This window comes from Lipophrys pholis (assembly GCF_963383615.2).
Source record: "Lipophrys pholis genome assembly, chromosome: 17".
NCBI lineage: Eukaryota > Metazoa > Chordata > Actinopteri > Blenniiformes > Blenniidae > Lipophrys > Lipophrys pholis.
Window position 1 is genome coordinate 13947222 of NC_137643.1, and position 19372 is coordinate 13966593.

The window sequence follows — 19372 nt, forward strand, 5'->3', positions numbered from 1 at the left end:
ACGCTTCCTCGTCACCCCAGATTGCTGGGTGAAAAAAAACATTCATGTCCAAGTGGCGTGGAAAGTATGCATCTCGCCCAAATGTACCCTGTCGGTGCCATTTGGCGTGATCACGGGCAGATCGTGGCCTGCTGTTGGACTTTGAGTTGTGGATCAGGGAGGGCATGGCTCCACTCTTACTGGAGAAGATGGATGCCGCCATGTGGAGAGTAGTACGTGTCATTCCCACATCGCGTCAAGGGCCCAACAAGCAGCACCGGGCCCACCCTGTTTAGGATACTTCAAATTAAATATGTCCACTTTAACAATATAGTGCAACATCATTTATGAGTGGCCCCACCCCCCCCCCCCCCTCTCCTTCTCCTGTGTCATCAGTACAGCAGCGCACTAAACACAGCCGTGCGCACAAGCCCCCCGCAATAACAGCGTTTCCCTGCTATGGGCGTGCGCAGTGCCGTTTTACTATTTCTCCACTGGCCAATGAGAGTCGAGCATTTGCAGAGAAAGGCACACGAATGTGATTCTAGTGAAGATACTCTAGTTTCTCACGGAATCCCTTTACGCACATCGCTCGCCAGATTTTTTTTTTCTTCCCAACACCAATCCACTCTTCCCCTCCTTTTTTTCTTCACTCCCCTTTGCTGTCCCCACCCCAGATTCCCGTGCAATTTTCCCCAATCCCAAACACTTAATTGAGCAATTGGGAGTCCTCACGTGTGGGCTGATTTGTAGTTTGAACACGTGGCTCATTCAAAAAAGCCGGAATAGCGGAGGGTTTTTTTTTTTTCTTCTCCCCCCTTCTTCTTCTTCTTCTTATTCTAGGCTCCAGACTTAGAGGCGGGCGCCAGCCTTACCGTGTGTGACATTCTCTGTCTCTTTGCCAAGGGGTTTGGAGGAAGATACAAAGTAGTTTCTCCTCCTTTTCACCCAGCCCGCCATCGTTTGGAGGCACGAGATTAATAATTGAGCATTTATTTATTGCGCGACAGAGACAAGAGGGGCGAGGGAGCGCAAACGCACCGCGAGGCTGCCAGTTTAAATCTATCTGTGGCTTGAACGACCGGGAAGCACGCCACAGCCACTCCGGAGTAGTAAAGGCGATTTAGGCTACTCCAAACACTGCACAGCCGCGAGAGCAAACAACTATCTCTCCCCAACAGCGAAAAGATTGTCCGTTTTCGGCGCAGAACATGAATAAGCTATACATTGGCAACGTGAGCGCAGAGGCGTGCGAGGAGGACCTCGAAACTGTGTTTGACCAGAACAAGATTGCGCACTCTGGTACGTTTCTTATCAAAACTGGCTATGCGTTTGTGGATTGCCCGGACGAGCAGACTGCACAGAAGGCCATCGATATTATTTCAGGTGAGACATTAAATTTTTTTTTAATATTTTGGTCTTAAAAAGTGGAATTTGAGGAAATGCTGCGATTGTGTTGGGATTGCCATACTTCGGGGCCCCGGCGAGAAATGCATGTAGTCCGGCAGGGTGGGGGTGTACCCATGCATTTCTTTTCTCTCTCCCCCCCTCTCTCTCTTACACACACACACACACACACACACACACACACACACACACAAAACCTTTGCTGGGCCCTTTGACACTGTGGGTTCAAGCAGATCGCTTGCCCAGGTTAAAGTAGAACATCCGCACTTGCATACTTCCACTGAGTATATCTTGATAAAACGCTCGAGTAAACACTATTTACGAGGATGATATAGTATAGTAAGGCTTGTGAATGCAGGTTATGGGCTCGCTCACACACACACACACACATACACACAGGCTGTGTGACGCCGTGGAGTGAAGCTCATCTTGGGCTCTACTCCACAGGCCACTCTTGTTACAATTGGGGGACATTTGTGTTGCAGTTTGAGCGAGTTTCAATGTGAACTTCCAGCCTTGTGCCGCACTGATAGTAGAAGCCTTCATCTGTGTATTTGTGGAGCTATGTCGCCCATGCTGACACACCAGGTGGTTTAATTGTGTTGATCAAATGTAGGCCAACTAACAAACACACCACAGTTTGCATGTCGTACACTATTCAAATCTTCTCCAGGTTCCTTTTTAGAATGAAGTTAAACCCGAATCCACAAAGACACGTACACGTTTGGGTCATACTCGTACGTATTCACGAAGTGGGCCATCTGGCTCTTTTGTGTTTTCGGCTCGTTTGTGGCTCACAAACATTCAACAATTTGTTAATATTACTATGTTGGAAGCACAAAAAAAAACCCCGGCACAGCCATGTCTTATGTGTTGAGGGTTTAGTGAGGCTCTGTAGGAAGGGTAGTACACACTGCTTAAATACACCGAGAGCAGGCCAGTGTGAATGGGGCTCATATACTGAATGAAATAAATGTGTTTTTTTTCTATTTTCCAGGTAAAGAACTTCTCGGAAAAGTTCTCGAAGTCGACTACTCGGTCCCTAAACGTCAAAGGTAGGCTGCCTTTTTATTATATTGTGCTTGGTTCAACTCGTGGTAGCTCCAGGTTTTTTTTTCATTTTTTTTTTTCACTGTAGCCATTTTCTACCAGGATCCTTTTATTTATTTAATTTATATTTATTGCTATGTTGCAAGAGGCGCTTTTTAAAATGCTGCTGTGGCCTTGATGAGTTTTATATTTTATGTTTTTGTAGTTAAAAGTTTCCATTTATTCGTGGACACTGGGGTCAGATAAAAGGGGCGTTATGGTGGCGTCCTCCCTTCTTCTGCCATGGCTGTGGGGTGCTCCTTAAACCGTTTATTTGGGCTTTAACTAGCTCGTGCTTGTTTTTGTTTTTTGTTTTTCTTTCTCCCTTCCCTCCCCTCCCTCGTACATTTTGCTTGTTGTCTCTCGTGTTTACGCACAGTGCGTTGGTATTAATACAGCTGGAACCTGAGGGTTAGTGGAGCCCTGAGTGCAGCTAAAACGTGTGCTGGGTGAGTGCAGGCAGGATTTGAGGCGTACAGGCCTGGTGGAGTCGTCCATTTGAGAAGGATCTGCCCGTCATTCTCCCTGTCTGCCCTGCGCTTCCGCCCTCCTCAGCACATTGTGCTGCTGTTGCATGAGATGGACTCCAAAACACGGTTGCAATGGGAAGGCTTGGGGGGGGTCACGAACCTCCAACCCCCCTTCCAGTTTGAGAGTTTGACCCTCGTAGCCACGCTGGACGGCTGTGTCTTAATGACTTGTTTCCCCCAAAGTGCACCAGAGATAATGTTTGTTTGCGTAATGTGTGCCCTGAACGTAAAAACACTCGCATTTAGTGGCGCACAATGCGTATTTCTCTGTGGCGACGCAGATTGCCCACAATTAAGGCTTTTTGTTGAACTAAATCAAAATTAACGTGCTTTTGCTTTGTAATTAGTGTGATGCTTTTGTTAGATTAATTGCACGTTTCGTTTTGGGAACGTTGTGATTAATTATTGGCTTTTTTAACATTTAAAATAAAAATGGGTGGCCATGTTTTGAATGCGCAAGACGGTGAAATATGTAGGTTTTTGAAGTATTTAACGTCAGATAAAGTAATGTGTTTAGGTGTTAAAAAGTGAGTAAATAAGAAATTAATTTGGACTGTGTGTAAAATGTTTTTTCTACGTAAACATTACATGAGGTTTTTTTTTTCTTTTTCCCTGCAGCTGGTATGTTGATGGTTTAAATTGGGACTTGGATAATAAATCCAGGTGATTGTTTTGCATCATGTCCCTCTTCACAAAAAAAATTTAAATAAAAAAAAAATCCCCAAACTGACATCGCCTCCTATTTATCAATGGCAGCAACTTGGTTGTGTTTCAGTCACACTTGAAGAAAAAGCAAAAAAAAAAAAAAAAAAAAGAGCTCTTGCTTTACAACATGGAGCACAGTTGTGTTCAATAGGGAAGCTATAAACGAGTCTAAACTACACACACTTGCAGGCTGGGGGCCCCTCTTTGCTTTGCAGCCTGCAAATATCAGCTGGGGGCTTGGCCAATCACTGTGGCTTAACCTTTGAACCCATCAGGAAGGGGAAGTGCTGCAGCAGACAGAGACCATAAAGGGGTGTCTGAAGTTTCTGGGTTCATCTGTTAGGATTTGGTAGAAATGCTTGTGTGTAGCTTTTTTTTTTAAATTTATTTAAAACATTCATTTCCATTTGTCATGGCTGTGACCAAAATTTATTTAAAAAAATTTAAATGCCGATTTAGCACATTCGACCATGTGTGGTGTAATCAGACTCCAGAAAATGTATAGTGTGCTTTAACAATGTATTACAAGAGCACACCACATCTACATATGCATTAGTTTGTCATATTCTAGTCATCTTGTGGTTGTTTCACTTTGAATACTCTAGAAATAGTTTGAGCTTGGATTTTTTCTTTTCCATGTATCAATGTCATCCACTTTACAGTATCTTGTGCTTTTATGTACTCAATTGCTTTGGATAAATATTTTGTCATTAAAGACTGGAGCCTGAATAATAATCATGCAAGTGTATCTATTATGCAAACAACTCTGTTGAAATTGTCAAATTATTTTAACCTGTATTGATTTGCTTGTTAGTGAAGCTCAACTCACAACATGTACTATTGCCAAAAATAACTTTAAAAACAAGCCTTTTGATTAATTGCTGAGTTGCATCACTAACTATTTACAATCAGAGTGACCTTTGGTCAGTTTATAATGGTTGGATAATTTCAGCAAATTAAAATGCTGCTTTCCCATCGCCACATGTACACATGCAGTGTGTACAAGCTGAAAGCAAAAGGCATGGCTGTAGGTGGAGTGGCCACAAACGTGTGTGTGTGTGTGTGTGTGTGTGTGCGTGTGTGTGTGTTCAAGAGGAAGACGGATGTTAAGTATTTTAAGTTGAAGGGTGTACATTTAGTTTTTTTTTCTTTCCTTTTGTTCATGCCTGTACAGCGTAGCAGTTTTTCCGCAGTGAGTGGGAGAGGGAAAGTATTTTTGCAGTGCTTTTAAAAAATGGTGTAAACAAATAAATAAAAATCTTTAGAAATATAAGATTGTTAAAAATTAATAGGCACTCAAAGATTGCTTTAAGTTGTCTTTATAAAATGGTTGCTGTAAATTCTAGGGCGTGGGGCCCCTACCTGCAAAAGTGGGGATTTGGGACGGAGACGTGGGGTGCCAGAATTATGAATGTGCTCTCTTGTTTTACCCAGACCGTATAGGCAAACTCATGTTTCCTCAAATCAGAAAAGTATTGTTTTTGTCTTTCTTCCCTCGATATATATTAGATTAGGAAAAGGCAGGGGCACAAGTGTTCACAGAACTTTGTAGAAGTGGACTTTAAAGTGTAAACTCTTTGGTTGGGAATCCTTTCAGGGACTTTTAATTGTATCCAAATGCATGTGTACGTGTAGCTCACTGGGCGCATTGCGTGCGTCTAAGGCCTACGAGAGGGCAGTGGAAACCAGACTGTGGAGTTCAGTCATTCAGAACCTTTGCGTTGTGAATAGTCAATGGCTGTAGATGGGCGTTGAGCACAGATCTAGTGTGTCCTTCACTGTGGAGCAGTGCGGATTCAGCAGGGGTGGACAATTGAGAAATGAGAGATGAACATATGCGTGGTGCATTGTCATGTTGCCCGGCTGGTGGATGCATGTGTGTTCAGGCATATGTGTCGATACACCCACTTGTGAGCGTGATGTGCATTCTGCAGGCCCCATGGCTCTCATCTGGGCGGTCGAGGCAGAAGGCGAATGTGTAGAATGTTGGTTCATTTTGAAAGTAAATAAGGAGCCCAGCCCTCCCCCTGGCCATCACATGACTAGCCAGACCCAGCCAGTCCCCCCCCCCCCCCCCCCCCCCCCCCCACACACACACACACACTTTTAACCCGGCTCTACATGTTCCTGTCAGTGGACTTGTCCGTGTCCATGGCAACAGGGCCCCACCCCCATGGGGCAGAGAGGGCCCTTGTTACCCTTCCCTGAAACAGGGATAGCACCCCCACCCATACCACACCCCATTCGCTCACACATAAACACACATGCGGAACACACACACACACACACACACAAACCCCTCCCCATATCAAAGGCTGGGACCAGGGAATGTATACCACCCACAACCCCCACCGCACCACATACCCTGGCTGACTTCTTATGTGTGTGGAGCTATAGGTTAATCCGACTGGAAGTGCTTTGTGCTTTTGCACATTTCGCATGGCGTTCCCACCGCAATGCAGAGCGTACAGCATGTGTGGGGAGAACGGGCTAGATCAGCCAGGAATGGCACATTTGGCCGGAAAGGACTGAAATTCCTTTTGGAAGTTATTTAGGGAATTTTCTTTACCATTTGCCAAATTGAGGAGTGTGTAGTTTCCTAATGCCCCATAATAAATGTATTAAACTGGTGTAAGCTTGATTAGTAGTATATTGACTGTACTGTGAAATTTTGCCGGTTGTGGCCCTTGGAACACACGTGCAGAAAGCTTTGGTTTTAAAAGAACTTTTAATATTTAAAGTTTTTTACTTTTTTTTTTGTTGTTTACAAATTTGACTCATAAGTTATTACTTAAATGTATTTTCTACATAAATTGTAGAATAACCAATGGAATGATATACAGTGTGGATGAGCGGCATTTAATTTCACAGCTCAGCAAATCTAGCAGAGGAAATAGTGGCGTGAATGAATCCATACCTTCAAAATTTCTCTCAAAAATGGCGCTTAAACACAGCATAACTTTGAATTATTTGTCTATCACGAGTGTGTTCATGTTTAAACCCCCTGCCAGATGTACATTTTGTTCCTTTAGGTGTGTGTGTGTCAACAGGCAGTGGACTTTGGAGTGGCCTGTACTTTTCTCACATTTTTATACAACCACATGCAGGCGGACACTTGTGAAACTCTGTGACTCATTGATCCACAAGTTCCATTGTCTGCGTGGCCTCTGAACATAGCCAGTACGCTCATACTACACAAACTATAGCTGAGCGCATACTGCCATAATGCTGGGAGGTGGAATGAATCGGGGATTTCTGTCCTTGTTCTTCCGAGTGACGGAGCACAGCAGCACCATTGTAACTGCTAGTCTTGACTTGCTTATGCTGTACACACACTCTGTGGACAAGCACGCTATTTTGACTCTTCCTATTTAGTGTGACGCGGCTGGTGGAGATTCCCTTTTGGTTTCTGTTCAGCACCCACACCCCCGCCCCCGTTTTTTTTGAAACAACTGCTGGATGCCCTTGGACGAGGGTCTGTTTTGATGCGCTTTACTAGCCCGACGATGCTTTGCTACACGACAAGTAATTGAGTCAAAAAGTGTGGACGGGACTTGTAGAGCCCACATTTATCCATGTCACTTTTTTTCTTTTCTCAATTTTTATTTTTTTTAGCTTTGCGTTCCCTCTTAATGTTGCACCAATCTTATCTCTGGCTTCAAAACCTTTTCCTATCATGTTCTTCTCAGTCTGTGTGACACACTTGGTTATTTCCTGAGAAGGGTGTAGTGTTATTATTTTTATTTTTTAAAGCTTTATTTTTATTTGTAGCACCTTCCCTTTAGTCCATAATGATTTAATTTGCACCCTCACTTCCATCCTTGTTTCACTAAAGATGCTTTGGTACACCTTTTGAGTTGGGAATAGAAATTAAGAACTCCTATCTTCAGCTTCACTATTGTGTATTCTCTGTCGATGGTGGAAAGAATGAAGGCCTGTTTTTAATTAAAGAACTCTCAGCCATTTACATCATTGTATTCTTGGTATTGTCAACTACTAATGGTCTTTCTCTCGTCTTCCTTCCCATCTCTTCCCCATCTACCTTCATTTCCTTTTTTTTTTTTTTTTTTTTTTTTTTTTTACTTCCCTGTCTCCTCCTTTATCCATCCCCCACCCTCTTCCTCTCTTGTTCTCTCTACAGGAGCTGTAAGCTGCAGATCAGGAATATCCCGCCTCACATGCAGTGGGAGGTGAGTGCTAACAGGCTGCTAACCACTTCCAGGGTGGGGCACCATGGGCAACTCTCGTTCACTGGGCTCTTGGAGTCACCTTGCCTACCTTTTTGGGTTTCAATTTGCACTTGATTCATTTGAATAGAGGTGTAGCGGGGAGTATTTGCTCGGTCTGAGATTTTCCTCACTGAACAGTTTTTAGGGGGTTAAATTATTTTTTTTTATTTGCAATAGATCCACGTAAGTCACAAGGGAAAGTCAAGATTAAAGCTGCTGTAATGCCTTTCTTAGAAAAGTTTTTTTTTTTAAACCATTCTGACTCATCCTTAATGAAAAAAAAAAAAAAAAGTCCTGTGCGTTTTTGCTACCACAAATGTGAAAGACATTGCTTTTTAAATGCAGTGATTCTTGTGCTGTCAACAATCTTATCTTTTTGCATGGAAATGACTTATTATTCTGTGTTGCCTTCTTTAACACTGAACACATGCTTCACGTTATTGTGCAAGAAGACGCATCATGCAAAAAGACTCTCCTTGCCAAACTGAGGAGAAAAAGTACAATTTTAAAATTTCAGTTGTCTGAGGGGCTGGTAAATATTCATGCGAGGATAATGCAAGTCCTATTGTACTGTATGAAACCTCCTAAAACAAACTTCTTGACCTTAATGAGCTTTATGCATTTCATCAAAAGATTTTTTTTTTTTTTTTAGATGCACTTGTGTCAAAATTATCAGTTAAAAAAAATTATGCATTCAATAGCAGTATGCACACACTGCATATGTTGAGAATGCATATCAGTTTTCAGTCTGCCAGTGCTATTCATTCATTCACATTGAAATCTAAGAATATGGTTTTATTGGATAATGGGGATTGTCTTTGGTTTTGAACTAGACACAAATATCTGCAGATGCCAATTCAGATAATTATACATGTGACACTGTAAGAGAAATGCAACTGCCTAAACTTGTATGTGTGTGTGTGTGACCCCTTTGGTATCGGCGCTGATCTTGGGAATGTTAGTAGACTCGAATTTGTCAGATACGTTGGTCTGAACATTGCAGAAGTGAGTTGTGTTTGATCCATGTGGGATTAATGCAGATTCACGTGACTTCACAGCTGCAGAGGTTTGGCTTTGATAATGTGTGGTCAATTAAATTTTCTGCTCAATACAGAAGATGGGAGCCTAATGAGATTCTTCTTTTTTTTTTAGAGGGGGGGGGGGGGGGGGGGGTTTGCACAATTGTTCAATGCTGCTGTAAATTGTGAGATTTCAGCCTGATTTACCCACTGTGATCAAATGGCTCCAGATGAACTCAGTGTGTTGTAATGGTGGGCTCGCTTTGCTTACGCATGTCGCTTAGCTGGAGCTCCAGATCCACCCGTTTGTAGCATATAGCGAGCCAGCGATTTGCTCTCTGAAAAGGTGACATGGAGGTTTCTCCCCCTTCGGGGGGGGGGGAGTGGTGAAAAGAAATGGAGGAACGGAATAGAATAAGACCTTTTGGTGCAAAAGGCCTTGTGTGTATCTTATCAGGTAGATAAGGCGGCGGGTCATGGTTTGTGTGTAGCCCTAAAGCTGCAGAATAGTGGTGAGTAGTGGCGTGTTGGCAGGCTGTTGTGGGTGGGTGGGCCTGGACTGCTTCCCCTTCCCCTCCATGTGCGCCGATTCACAGAATGTGTAGCATGAACTTGCACCCCTCCCCCAGCTGCTGCTTCCTGCTGGAATGTACCCCACCCTTTCCTGAATGGCCTGTATTCCCATTGGCCGTCCCCGGGAGATGGACAGGCGGCCGAGCCAATCACCAGCCAGCTCGTGTTGGCTTGGAGGAACTGGTATCGGTGCGGGAGCAGCCAATGCTGGGAAGTGGAGATGGCAGAAAGGCGGGAGGCTGCCTGGTTGGTGGGCTCGTGGAGTGGGGGCGCGGGGAAGCCGTCCCGTTGGCTGGAAAGTGGGGTTGAGCTCGCATGGGCGTGGCCTCGGGTTTAACTGAGCATGATCGGAAGTCTCTGCTTCCCACCCTGCTCCCCCTCTCGCCCCACCATCTGATCAGGAATTGAAATCCAGTGGTCTTCAGATTTGGGCACGAGGCCAGACTGTTTGGTTTTTCTAAAATTCATATATTGATACAAAGCACATGTTCTTCTGCAGTGAAGTATTTTATTTAATTAATGAGTGGTATTTGAAATAAATTCAATGGTCAACCCTTGGGTTAATCATTTTGGCTAATTTTCAACAAGTTCACAAATTTGCCTTATTCATTAAATATATATTTAATGATATAGATGTATGTTTACAGTTGCGTTCTGTCGCTCTTTTTGCTTTAAAATGAATCCCTCTCTACTGGGGGACCATGAATTTGCGATGGATGGTCTTATTGCAGCAGATCTTTGTGTTGCTCCACACTGAACTGCAGAGGTAATGGAGTGTGTCCTGGCAGTGAGCTGGGCTGGTTCCCATGGATGAGCTTCTGTTCACTAACAGGTTCAGGTCAAAGCTTTGGGAGTCGGACTAATCATCGCTTTCCTTTGCTCTCTCTCAGGTTTTGGATGGTATGCTTGCTCAGTATGGTCCAGTAGAGAGCTGTGAACAAGGTAACTCAATGGCAGTCTTCTTAAAGTGTTTGTTGCATCCACGTCTGGCTCCTCGTAGTGAAATGCATGACTATTTGAAACTTTTAATTATAGGAAAATCCATGCAGGTCATGAATTGTAATTGTAACAAATTCCCTGTTTTCGCCCCACAGTAAACACTGACACAGAGACTGCAGTTGTCAATGTCCGATATGCAGCCAAGGAGCATGCCAGGCTGTGAGTATACACGCATCTTCCACCTTAGTCAAATCTTTTCACGTGATTTTGACATCTTTTTATTGGAAACAATATAGACAACTTCCACTTTCAGCGTCCTTACAGCTCAGCCAATTTTCCCTCTTGCAAAAAGCAGTACGCTTTAATTTGACATGCAATGATGACTGAAAGGATGGTGGGAATTTATGTATGTGTGTGTATTTTGAGGGGTGGGGGGTGAGGGTCTAATTAACCATCTTCTGCCCCCTGGTGTACATGCTACATACTACAGTGTTGGGGAAGGGTGGTTGCACAAGTCAAAGCATAATTGTTCCTCCAAAAAAAAAAAAATGTATGTCCTTGAATCCATCAATGGTCGCTGCTTTACACAGAAATGAATTTGTTGTCGCTCTGGAGGGTTAATGTTTGGCCACTATCCCAGTGGACTGTTGGTTGAGTCCACTTTTTAGTTTTTGTCACTGTTGATTAATTAGATCCAGTGCTATTTATTTTAAGCTATAATGAGGAAAGACTGAAATAAAACTTGAAGCCTAATGTTGATTGGCCTTGGAAATTAGTTTTGGCACTTGAACCAATCGGGGCTTTTCACTCCATGACTCCTGACTGAAATGCCTTCCTGGCCTTTTTAAAACATGCTCGCTCTTTTCTCTTTTTTTTTTTTTTTTTAAACAGCTAATGACATCTTTATTCTCCACAGGGCGTGGGAGAAGCTGAATGGATCTGTTATGGAGAGCTATACCGTGAAGGTGTCCTATATCCCAGATGAGACGGCTGCACCAGAGGGTCCTTCAGCAGGAGGCAGGAGAGGCTTTAATGCCCGCGGACCCCCTCGCGCTGGCTCTCCGGGTCTTGGAACACGGCCGAAAGTGCAGTCGGACATCCCACTGCGCATGCTGGTTCCCACGCAGTTTGTGGGTGCAATCATCGGCAAGGAAGGCGCAACGATCCGCAACATCACCAAGCAGACTCATTCAAAGTATGTGGCTGTAGAGAACTGTGCGAGTGCCGTCTTCTGTTAATTTTCATCGGAGGCTGATGCATTGATCTTTTTATTTCACCAGGATTGACATTCATAGAAAAGAAAATGCAGGCGCTGCAGAGAAACCCATCACGATTCACTCCACCCCTGAAGGTTGCTCTAAAGCTTGCAGAACCATCATGGAGATCATGCAGAAGGAGGCGGTTGACACAAAATTGTAAGTTTATGTTCAAGAATGGAAGAGGGTATACCTCGCTTTAGCGTAGTACATAAAATTATATTAGTCGCCTATAAACTCCGAAAATGTGAGCTGTGTTCTATTGTGGGTACTTCTGGTCTTAACGCATGTTGAGATAAAAAAAAAAACATTACTTTAAACATCTATGGATAAAACCCCAAAGCGGTCCGGATGGCGTTCACAACAGCCTGTTTGGTCTTTATTAATACTTGCATTTAAATGATTACTTTCCAATACACTCAGATTGTTGCCATTACAGCGGGTTTCTCCTTTTTTTTTTTTTTTTTTTTTGGATGCAAGACGAGCTCAAGTGACGCGTCTTAGCTCGGTTACGGCGTCTCTCTACACGAACATTTGATTGCATTTGAATGAATTCCAGTGGGATGGGTCCTATCGCTGTTTTACTGTTTGACCAAGTCGGAACATCCTCTCTGTCCTTGCAGCACTGAGGAGATCCCCCTGAAGCTTCTCGCACACAACAACTTTGTGGGAAGATTAATAGGGAAAGAAGGACGCAACTTGAAGAAAATTGAGCAGGACACCGGGATCAAGATCTTCATCTCACCGTAAGTGTATTAGGCCAATCAATGAACAGGGTCTAATGATGACATTTAGTCTCTGCAGTCGATTCATTGAGGCGTTGGCTGGCATGACTGTTTGTTTTAAATGTTATAGGATTACAACCGTGGTGTCAGTTTATCGCATGCAGGCGACGGCGGTTCTCATGACCTGTTGTGACTCACCTTGTTGTTCTGTCCAGTCTTCAGGAACTGACTGTGTACAACCTGGAGCGGACGATCACGCTCAAAGGCCCCATCGACGCATGTTCACAAGCCCAGGAGGAGGTGATGAAGAAGATCAGGGAATCACATGACAGTGACATGGCTGCTATGAACGTGAGCATCCATTTTTTTCTTTTTTCTTTTTACCAGTGAACGTGTCTACACAGTGATTCATTTGTTTTAAAATTGAAACTAAGGGAATCTTCAATTGAATAATTGTACTTTTCATGATTGCTGATGATATAGAAGTTATGATATCCGACCTCCCCTCAAAAAAGAACAAATGCAGTTTGTTGTTTTTAATACAGCTATTAATAGAAAAGTTTGCCTCAATGTTTAATTTAATTGCTTGTTTCAGATTCCAAGAACTTTCATATCAAAAGTTGACTAAAACTGTATTGAATCAATCTTTTTGATTGAGATCAGGGAGATATGGAAACTGCACACATATATATATATATATAATACGTTTTGTTTTTTCTTAATTGTATTTAGAATCCTTCACTGGTTAACATTTGAATGAGCTGAAAAGCTTTTTTCATGTAACCATTACGCCACCATTTAACTTGAGATGTGAACCACAATGTAAATGCTCCATTTTCTTTTCAGCTTCAGTCCAACTTGATTCCAGGCTTGAATCTCAATGCTTTGGGTTTGTTCAGTGGAGCACCAGGCATGGGTCCCTCCATGTCCAGCGGTCCACCGCCTGGAGCCCACGGTGGATGCCCATCCTTTGGTGTAAGTGACGGTCTCCTCTGCAGTGTTGGTGGCTTTCCCTGTTTACTACATTACACAAACCCAGGACTCACTTTTTTTTTCCCCCTCCAGTGGAATGCTTCATCTCAAAACCACGCTTAAAGCAGAAACAGAAATTCGACCCTTAGCGACTCAGTTTTATGTTTCTTTTTTCTTTAGTGCAGTCCTTATGAGGGCGAGGGGCCATTTTGGGCTTCTATGCTGTCGGCGAGCAGCCAGCCCTTTGCTGTAAGTCACCTATCCCAAAGTGCTTTGCACGGCTTGTGGCTGCTCGATTTTTAAAAAGTAGACATTCAGGTTTGCTACATCCCGGTGCTTGTTCAGCTGCCCGCTGGTCTGACCTTAAGGGAGATCTTTATATACACTACTCGGGTTTCATGATGAACCTGAAATCCACTATAACCTCCACAGGTGAACTTGATGTGACCGTCTCTAAACTTTTGAATGCATGTGCAACGGTTTCAGAACTTTGTGCACAGTTTGCTCTCCTCTGGAAAACTTAACGGCAAAACTCACAACAGGTGTTTGATATATGACTCAACCAAGACGTTTCTTCGTTTTGTTAGAATTCATATTTAAACAGTCCTCATTGTGCTGTTGACATTTTCACATGAGACCAAGATGACGCCCAACGATTGATCACCAGGACCCTGCCAATGCGAGGCTTCACGCAGGATGTTCTCAGACGGAAGTGGCCACTGAACTTATTGTTGGTGTCATCGGCAGGTTGAACAGCGATACAAATAGAGTGGAAGAGTCTCAGAAAGACATAGAAGTGGACTTCTTCTGTCCCACACGCATGCTGCTTCATTGTGAACTGAGCCCTGTGGAGCTGGTTGATTATCAATCAATTCCTGGGCACTTTTAAGGGAGGTGGGAGGCGCCAAGTGCCACATCTGATCATGAGAAACTATTTACATCAGCATGGTCTACGTGATTGACCACAACACCAGGCGCAGGCATCATCGTCTTGCATGGACTAGGGACAAGGTGCCAGTGGGCCTCAGTGCTTTTTTTTCCTGAACGTCCACTCATGCTGAGCAGAATTGATGGCTCCAGCAATGCTGAAGACGAAGTAGGAGGGTGCTCTAGATCAGCCACTGTTGTCTCCAGACGGGCCTTTGCTGATGGAGGTGTTGCAGTTTGGGCAAGTGTGTCTAATCGACGCAGAACTGTCCTACACTTTGCGAATGGTGCACAGACGAGCTCATGCTACCTGAATACCCTGAGGATGGAGTGGTGTGGTCTTTCTCCAGACCTGAATCCCATAGAAAACCTCTGGGATTTGCCTAGTCTACTTGTAGAGGCTCGTAGCGCTGCATCCCAGAACCTCAATGACCTGAGGGCCGCCCTTCAAGGAGAGCGGGATGCCATGCCTCAGCAGACGGTGAACAGCACGAGATGTCATTGGTGCTCAAGGGCACATGACAAGTTGAGACGTTGACATTTTTTTGTTGGGGTGTACCCACCATGGTTGTTGCCTTTTGTTTCAAAAACTCATTTGACATGAGGAAATCACTATTGCATGCTTCCAGTTGAATGTCCTCCTTTCGTGATATAAAATCACTGTAGCATGAACCTTTTACGTTACATTAAACTTTGAGTGGTGTTTGTGCAGTTCACCAGGTGGATGGAGACACAAGTCCTGATGCATCGGCACACAGTGTTTATAATGAGGTTTCTTTTTTATTTGCTAAATAAAAAAAGAGCTCGTTACTGAGGACGGTTGTCGGGGGAACTTTGTAATCTTTCACATTTGCATGCTGCCACAGTAAGTTGTTGGTGTGCCCTCAAGTGACACTTTGACTGGGAAATTGATATTGAGCAAAAATCAAGTGCCATTTGTTACAATTTGACATGAACTCAATGAGGTGGCTGTGATGTCAAACACACTGCAGCATTTTGCATCATGACAGTTGTAAAAAAATAAAATAAATTATTTGGACTTTTAAAATGGGAAAGTGTCAGTCCACCTTATTTTTTTTTTACTAGATAACTTTTCCTTTAATCTTTATCTCTTTTTACAATCACCATTCAAGATCATTAAGAAAATGATAAACGGATGAAAATATGGATCACATGGAAAAATCGTTGCAATCTGCATGGCAAAATTAAAATTGACACATGAAACTGGCTTTGCCTGGACTAAACGCCTCAACTAATGCATGTCTAACTTAATTGTGGCTGTTGACCGAATAGAGAATGTTTTCTTGATCTCTGTTGTGCAAAACTACCCAGAAATCTGCAATGATTTTGCTGAAAGTAGCCAGCACTGTACATAAAATCCCACTGTACATTACATGGGAGCTCCGCTGGATCGCCTTTCTGCATTTGCACACTGTGAATAATCTGCAGTTACTGTCTCTGCACTCCTCTCCTGGCCACAGTGGTAGTAAAGTGTTTGTGCCCAGCAGGGACACCCGGAGTCGGAGACGGTTCACCTGTTCATTCCTGCACTTGCAGTGGGAGCCATCATTGGGAAACAGGGTCAACACATCAAACAGCTGTCGCACTTTGCCGGAGCCTCAATCAAGGTGAGTGACGGGCAGGTGGGGAAATTCTGAATCTCAATGATAACATGTCGATGCCGGCTGTCTTCTTGCTGTCACTTGATTGATATGAATTGGAAGCTTAAGTGAGGGTTACTTTTTTTTTTTTTTTTTTTTTTTTTTAAATGCTGGCTCTCTGCTCTCCAGATTGCCCCTGCAGAAGGAATGGACGCCAAACAGAGGATGGTCATCATTGTCGGACCACCAGAGGCTCAGTTTAAGGTATTTTCACAATGAAAGAAATTCACAAAACAATAGGGCTGTAATAGTAAAGTGAATTTTTAATCCTGACCGTAGCACTTTCAGTGCTCTTTTTGCTTTGACTATGACGAGTACAAGGACAGGATGTGTTTTGTTTTGGGGTTTTTTTTCTTGCAAAGGAAGTTTACCTGTTAATGTAGCATGACAAAATTGTTCTTGATCCTGCCTGCAGGCTCAGTGTCGTATCTTTGGCAAGCTGAAAGAAGAGAATTTCTTTGGACCTAAGGAAGAGGTGAAGCTTGAGGCTCACATCAAGGTTCCCTCCTTTGCTGCTGGACGAGTCATTGGGAAGGGTGGAAAAACGGTAAATGGCCATATCGTGGCGTTACCTGAACAAATGTTTGCTAGGTGTTACAGAAAGGGCAGGTATATATTTAATGCTGTGAGAAATGGTTCCAGTGATCAGTATTGTCATGCCTCGAGTTGCTGATGTTAATGACTGTATTGCTGCAGGTGAACGAGCTGCAGAATTTGACCTGTGCGGAAGTGGTGGTGCCCAGGGACCAGACGCCTGATGAGAACGACCAGGTTATAGTGAAGATCAGTGGACACTTCTTTGCATGCCAGGTGGGTAAAGGAAACAAGCCTTAAACATCTATAGAAGGAAGAAATTACTACTTCAGTCATTCCAAGTGATCTCGACATGTTTGGATTCTTCTGCGCAATTGGTTAGAAGTCATTGGTTAGAAATCTGTTTGTACATGAGGTTTGAGGAGCGATATCATCTCAAATCTGCTGGCGTGTCACGATACAGGGCAATTGATTGGAATTCCTTTCAGACTGGTTCATGGTAACTTTTCTTTTACAAGTAATCACAAGTAACGCAACACTGTTCACGTCAATAGCAGAGTTCTAGATATTTACTAATGACCGTCCTGGCTCTCTACGGAAGCGTCTCATTTGAGTAATGTGCAATGGAGCAGGGAGATAAAATGCAGGCCAGCGGGGACCCACAGGGTTAGACATGGGCTGGGAAAAGCTGCACGAGAAGATGCAGCGGGGTAGGTTAACAGTTTCTCCCGATGTGTTCCAGCTGGCCCAGAGGAAGATACAGGAGATCCTGGCTCAGGTGAGGCGGCAGCAGCAGCCTAAGCCCACACCTGGAGCCCAGCCTCCAGTGCCCCGCAGGAAATGAGGATGCAGCGGACCTGGAGGAATGGTGACTGAATCTGCCAGAAGACTCGTCAGAAGGACAGATGCAGCAGAGTCCAGGGGGAGAAGAAGACAGTGGGTCCTTATGCTCATCTCGGGGGTGACGGGTTCTCCGAACCCAGCCAAACATCCACCCCTCCTAACCTTCCTTGGTGGATAGTAAAGTGTGGCTAATATGAGACCCTGTACCTCCACCCACTTCACCTCTCTGCCGCTCTGTGAGAATGTACTTCTGAGGGCTCCCACCTATGTCACCTGCCCTCACATGTACGCACCCTTTGACCGCTCTCCTCCCCTCCCCCATGGATGTGTTTTTTAATACTTTTTTTTTTTTTTTCTGTACACTAGAAACAAAAAAGGATCCCCCCTCCTATCACCTCCTTGGTGTAGTACTTCAAAAAAAAAAAAAATTGACAAGATGTTTTAGTTGATTTCAGATTTAGTTGACACCTGTTTTTCTTTTTAGTGTTTAATTGGTTGATGAAGCTTTCTCATGAGTTTTCTGTGGAAAGGAAAAGGCATTGCTATCAAGGTCCCCGTTGGACCAAAAGAGGTTTATTTGGGGGGAGGGTTGGCTCAGATTGGGTGGGCCACGTTTAGGGGAAAGATTGTTGTTTTAGGACAGGACCCCTCAAAGGGTGGATTATATAGGGGCATCCTGCCCTTGTAATGATAGTGGCATTTTATAAATTCGGATGCATTTTATAGATAGACCTATATACATAAATGAATATATATATATATTTAGAGGTGAGGGCAGCGCCACGACTGACACTTAAGAGATGGTGCTGAATTGCCGCTGCCCAGGAATACCAATTTAATATGCATTTTACTTAACTACCTCAGGATCTAGTACCTCAGAAGAGAAAAGAAAATGATTATATAAATAAATATATATATATAAATATATATATATAGACATCTATATATGAAAAAAAATGTTCCTTTCTTTTTTATTTTGCTTTTGTGGTATTTTGTATACTTTATAAAGCTGATAGTCTTTGAACATTTTTATTTTTTTAAGAAAATTTAAAATTTGGTCAGCTGCCAACTGACCTCGCCTTCAACTCTGGTGCTTTAGGTGGCGTTGTACATGTGTGTGTGACTTAAGATGACCCTGTACATAAAGTCTATTTGTACATAGCGGCCCCAGAGCAAGAGTTGGCGCCGCTTCAGCTGGCGGCTGACAGGAGTATCGAGCGAGAATCACCTCGGTTTTTCCCCCTGAGGGTCCACCAACTTCTGGAAGAGGGGAGAAAAAAAATTTACAAAAACAACTTAAAACATGCAAACAATGCCAACCGTACATAATTGCAGCAATGCCATTTACTTTGGGAATCGACATTATTAGTAATGGTACTTTGATTTTTCCAAAAGTTTTTGTTTTTGCCTCTTAAGAGGGCTGTGGTCGGGGCTGCAGGGCGGGCTTTCATAGTCTTCACTGCAGCTCTCGTAGAGTCAGCAGAACAGTTGCTTTTTTTCTCTTTTGTTTGCCCGGTTCTGCTCCCAGGCCATCCCCCACCTTCCTGACAATAGTGTCTTAGCAAGGTGCAAGCCAACTAGGTTTATTTTCATAGAGCAAGCTTTGTCAGTTTGAAGTGGCCCTTTATAGCAAGGCCATTGAGTCGATGTTGACGTCATTCACTGCATGGTGAGGGTAGGGGGAGTCACACTGATAGATTCATAGTTTTCTTTTTGCGCTTTAGGATATGATTGATTTAAACAAAGGACGTTCTCTGTAACAAACAAATGTAACGCAACGCTTAATTTTGTTGTTCCTACAGAGAAAGTAGGCCAGATAAGGCACACAAAATACTGAATGAACCCTGACTTGGGGCGTAAGAAAAAAGGAAAGGAATCCAAAACGTAAATATACAATTTATTTCATTTGTTTCCATGCCGAATGTAAATATGTTGATTGTGGTAAAAGTGCTTGAGTGTATCCATGCTTCCACAGTAGAACGCC

General features: G+C 43.5%; 1 protein-coding gene across 3 annotated transcripts; it reads left to right on the top strand.

The window, feature by feature from the left end:
• Positions 1–547: 547 nt before the first annotated feature.
• Positions 548–17802, top strand: igf2bp3 (insulin-like growth factor 2 mRNA binding protein 3). 3 transcript variants are annotated; one of them, XM_080485626.1, is made up of 16 exons: positions 655–1365; positions 2384–2441; positions 7852–7900; positions 10422–10473; positions 10626–10689; positions 11387–11665; positions 11751–11885; positions 12350–12472; positions 12667–12802; positions 13298–13426; positions 13604–13672; positions 15859–15978; positions 16141–16215; positions 16427–16558; positions 16708–16821; positions 17288–17802. In XM_080485626.1, exons 1-16 carry the CDS (start codon positions 1191–1193, stop codon positions 17387–17389), a joined length of 1812 nt encoding a protein of 603 aa, XP_080341752.1. In that variant the 5' UTR covers positions 655–1190; the 3' UTR covers positions 17390–17802. The 3 variants fall into 3 exon arrangements, with proteins under 3 accessions (XP_080341753.1, XP_080341752.1, XP_080341751.1); XM_080485625.1 differs by having other exon boundaries at positions 828–1365; positions 15856–15978; XM_080485627.1 differs by lacking the exon at positions 13604–13672 and having other exon boundaries at positions 548–1365.
• The last annotated feature ends 1570 nt before the right edge of the window (positions 17803–19372 follow it).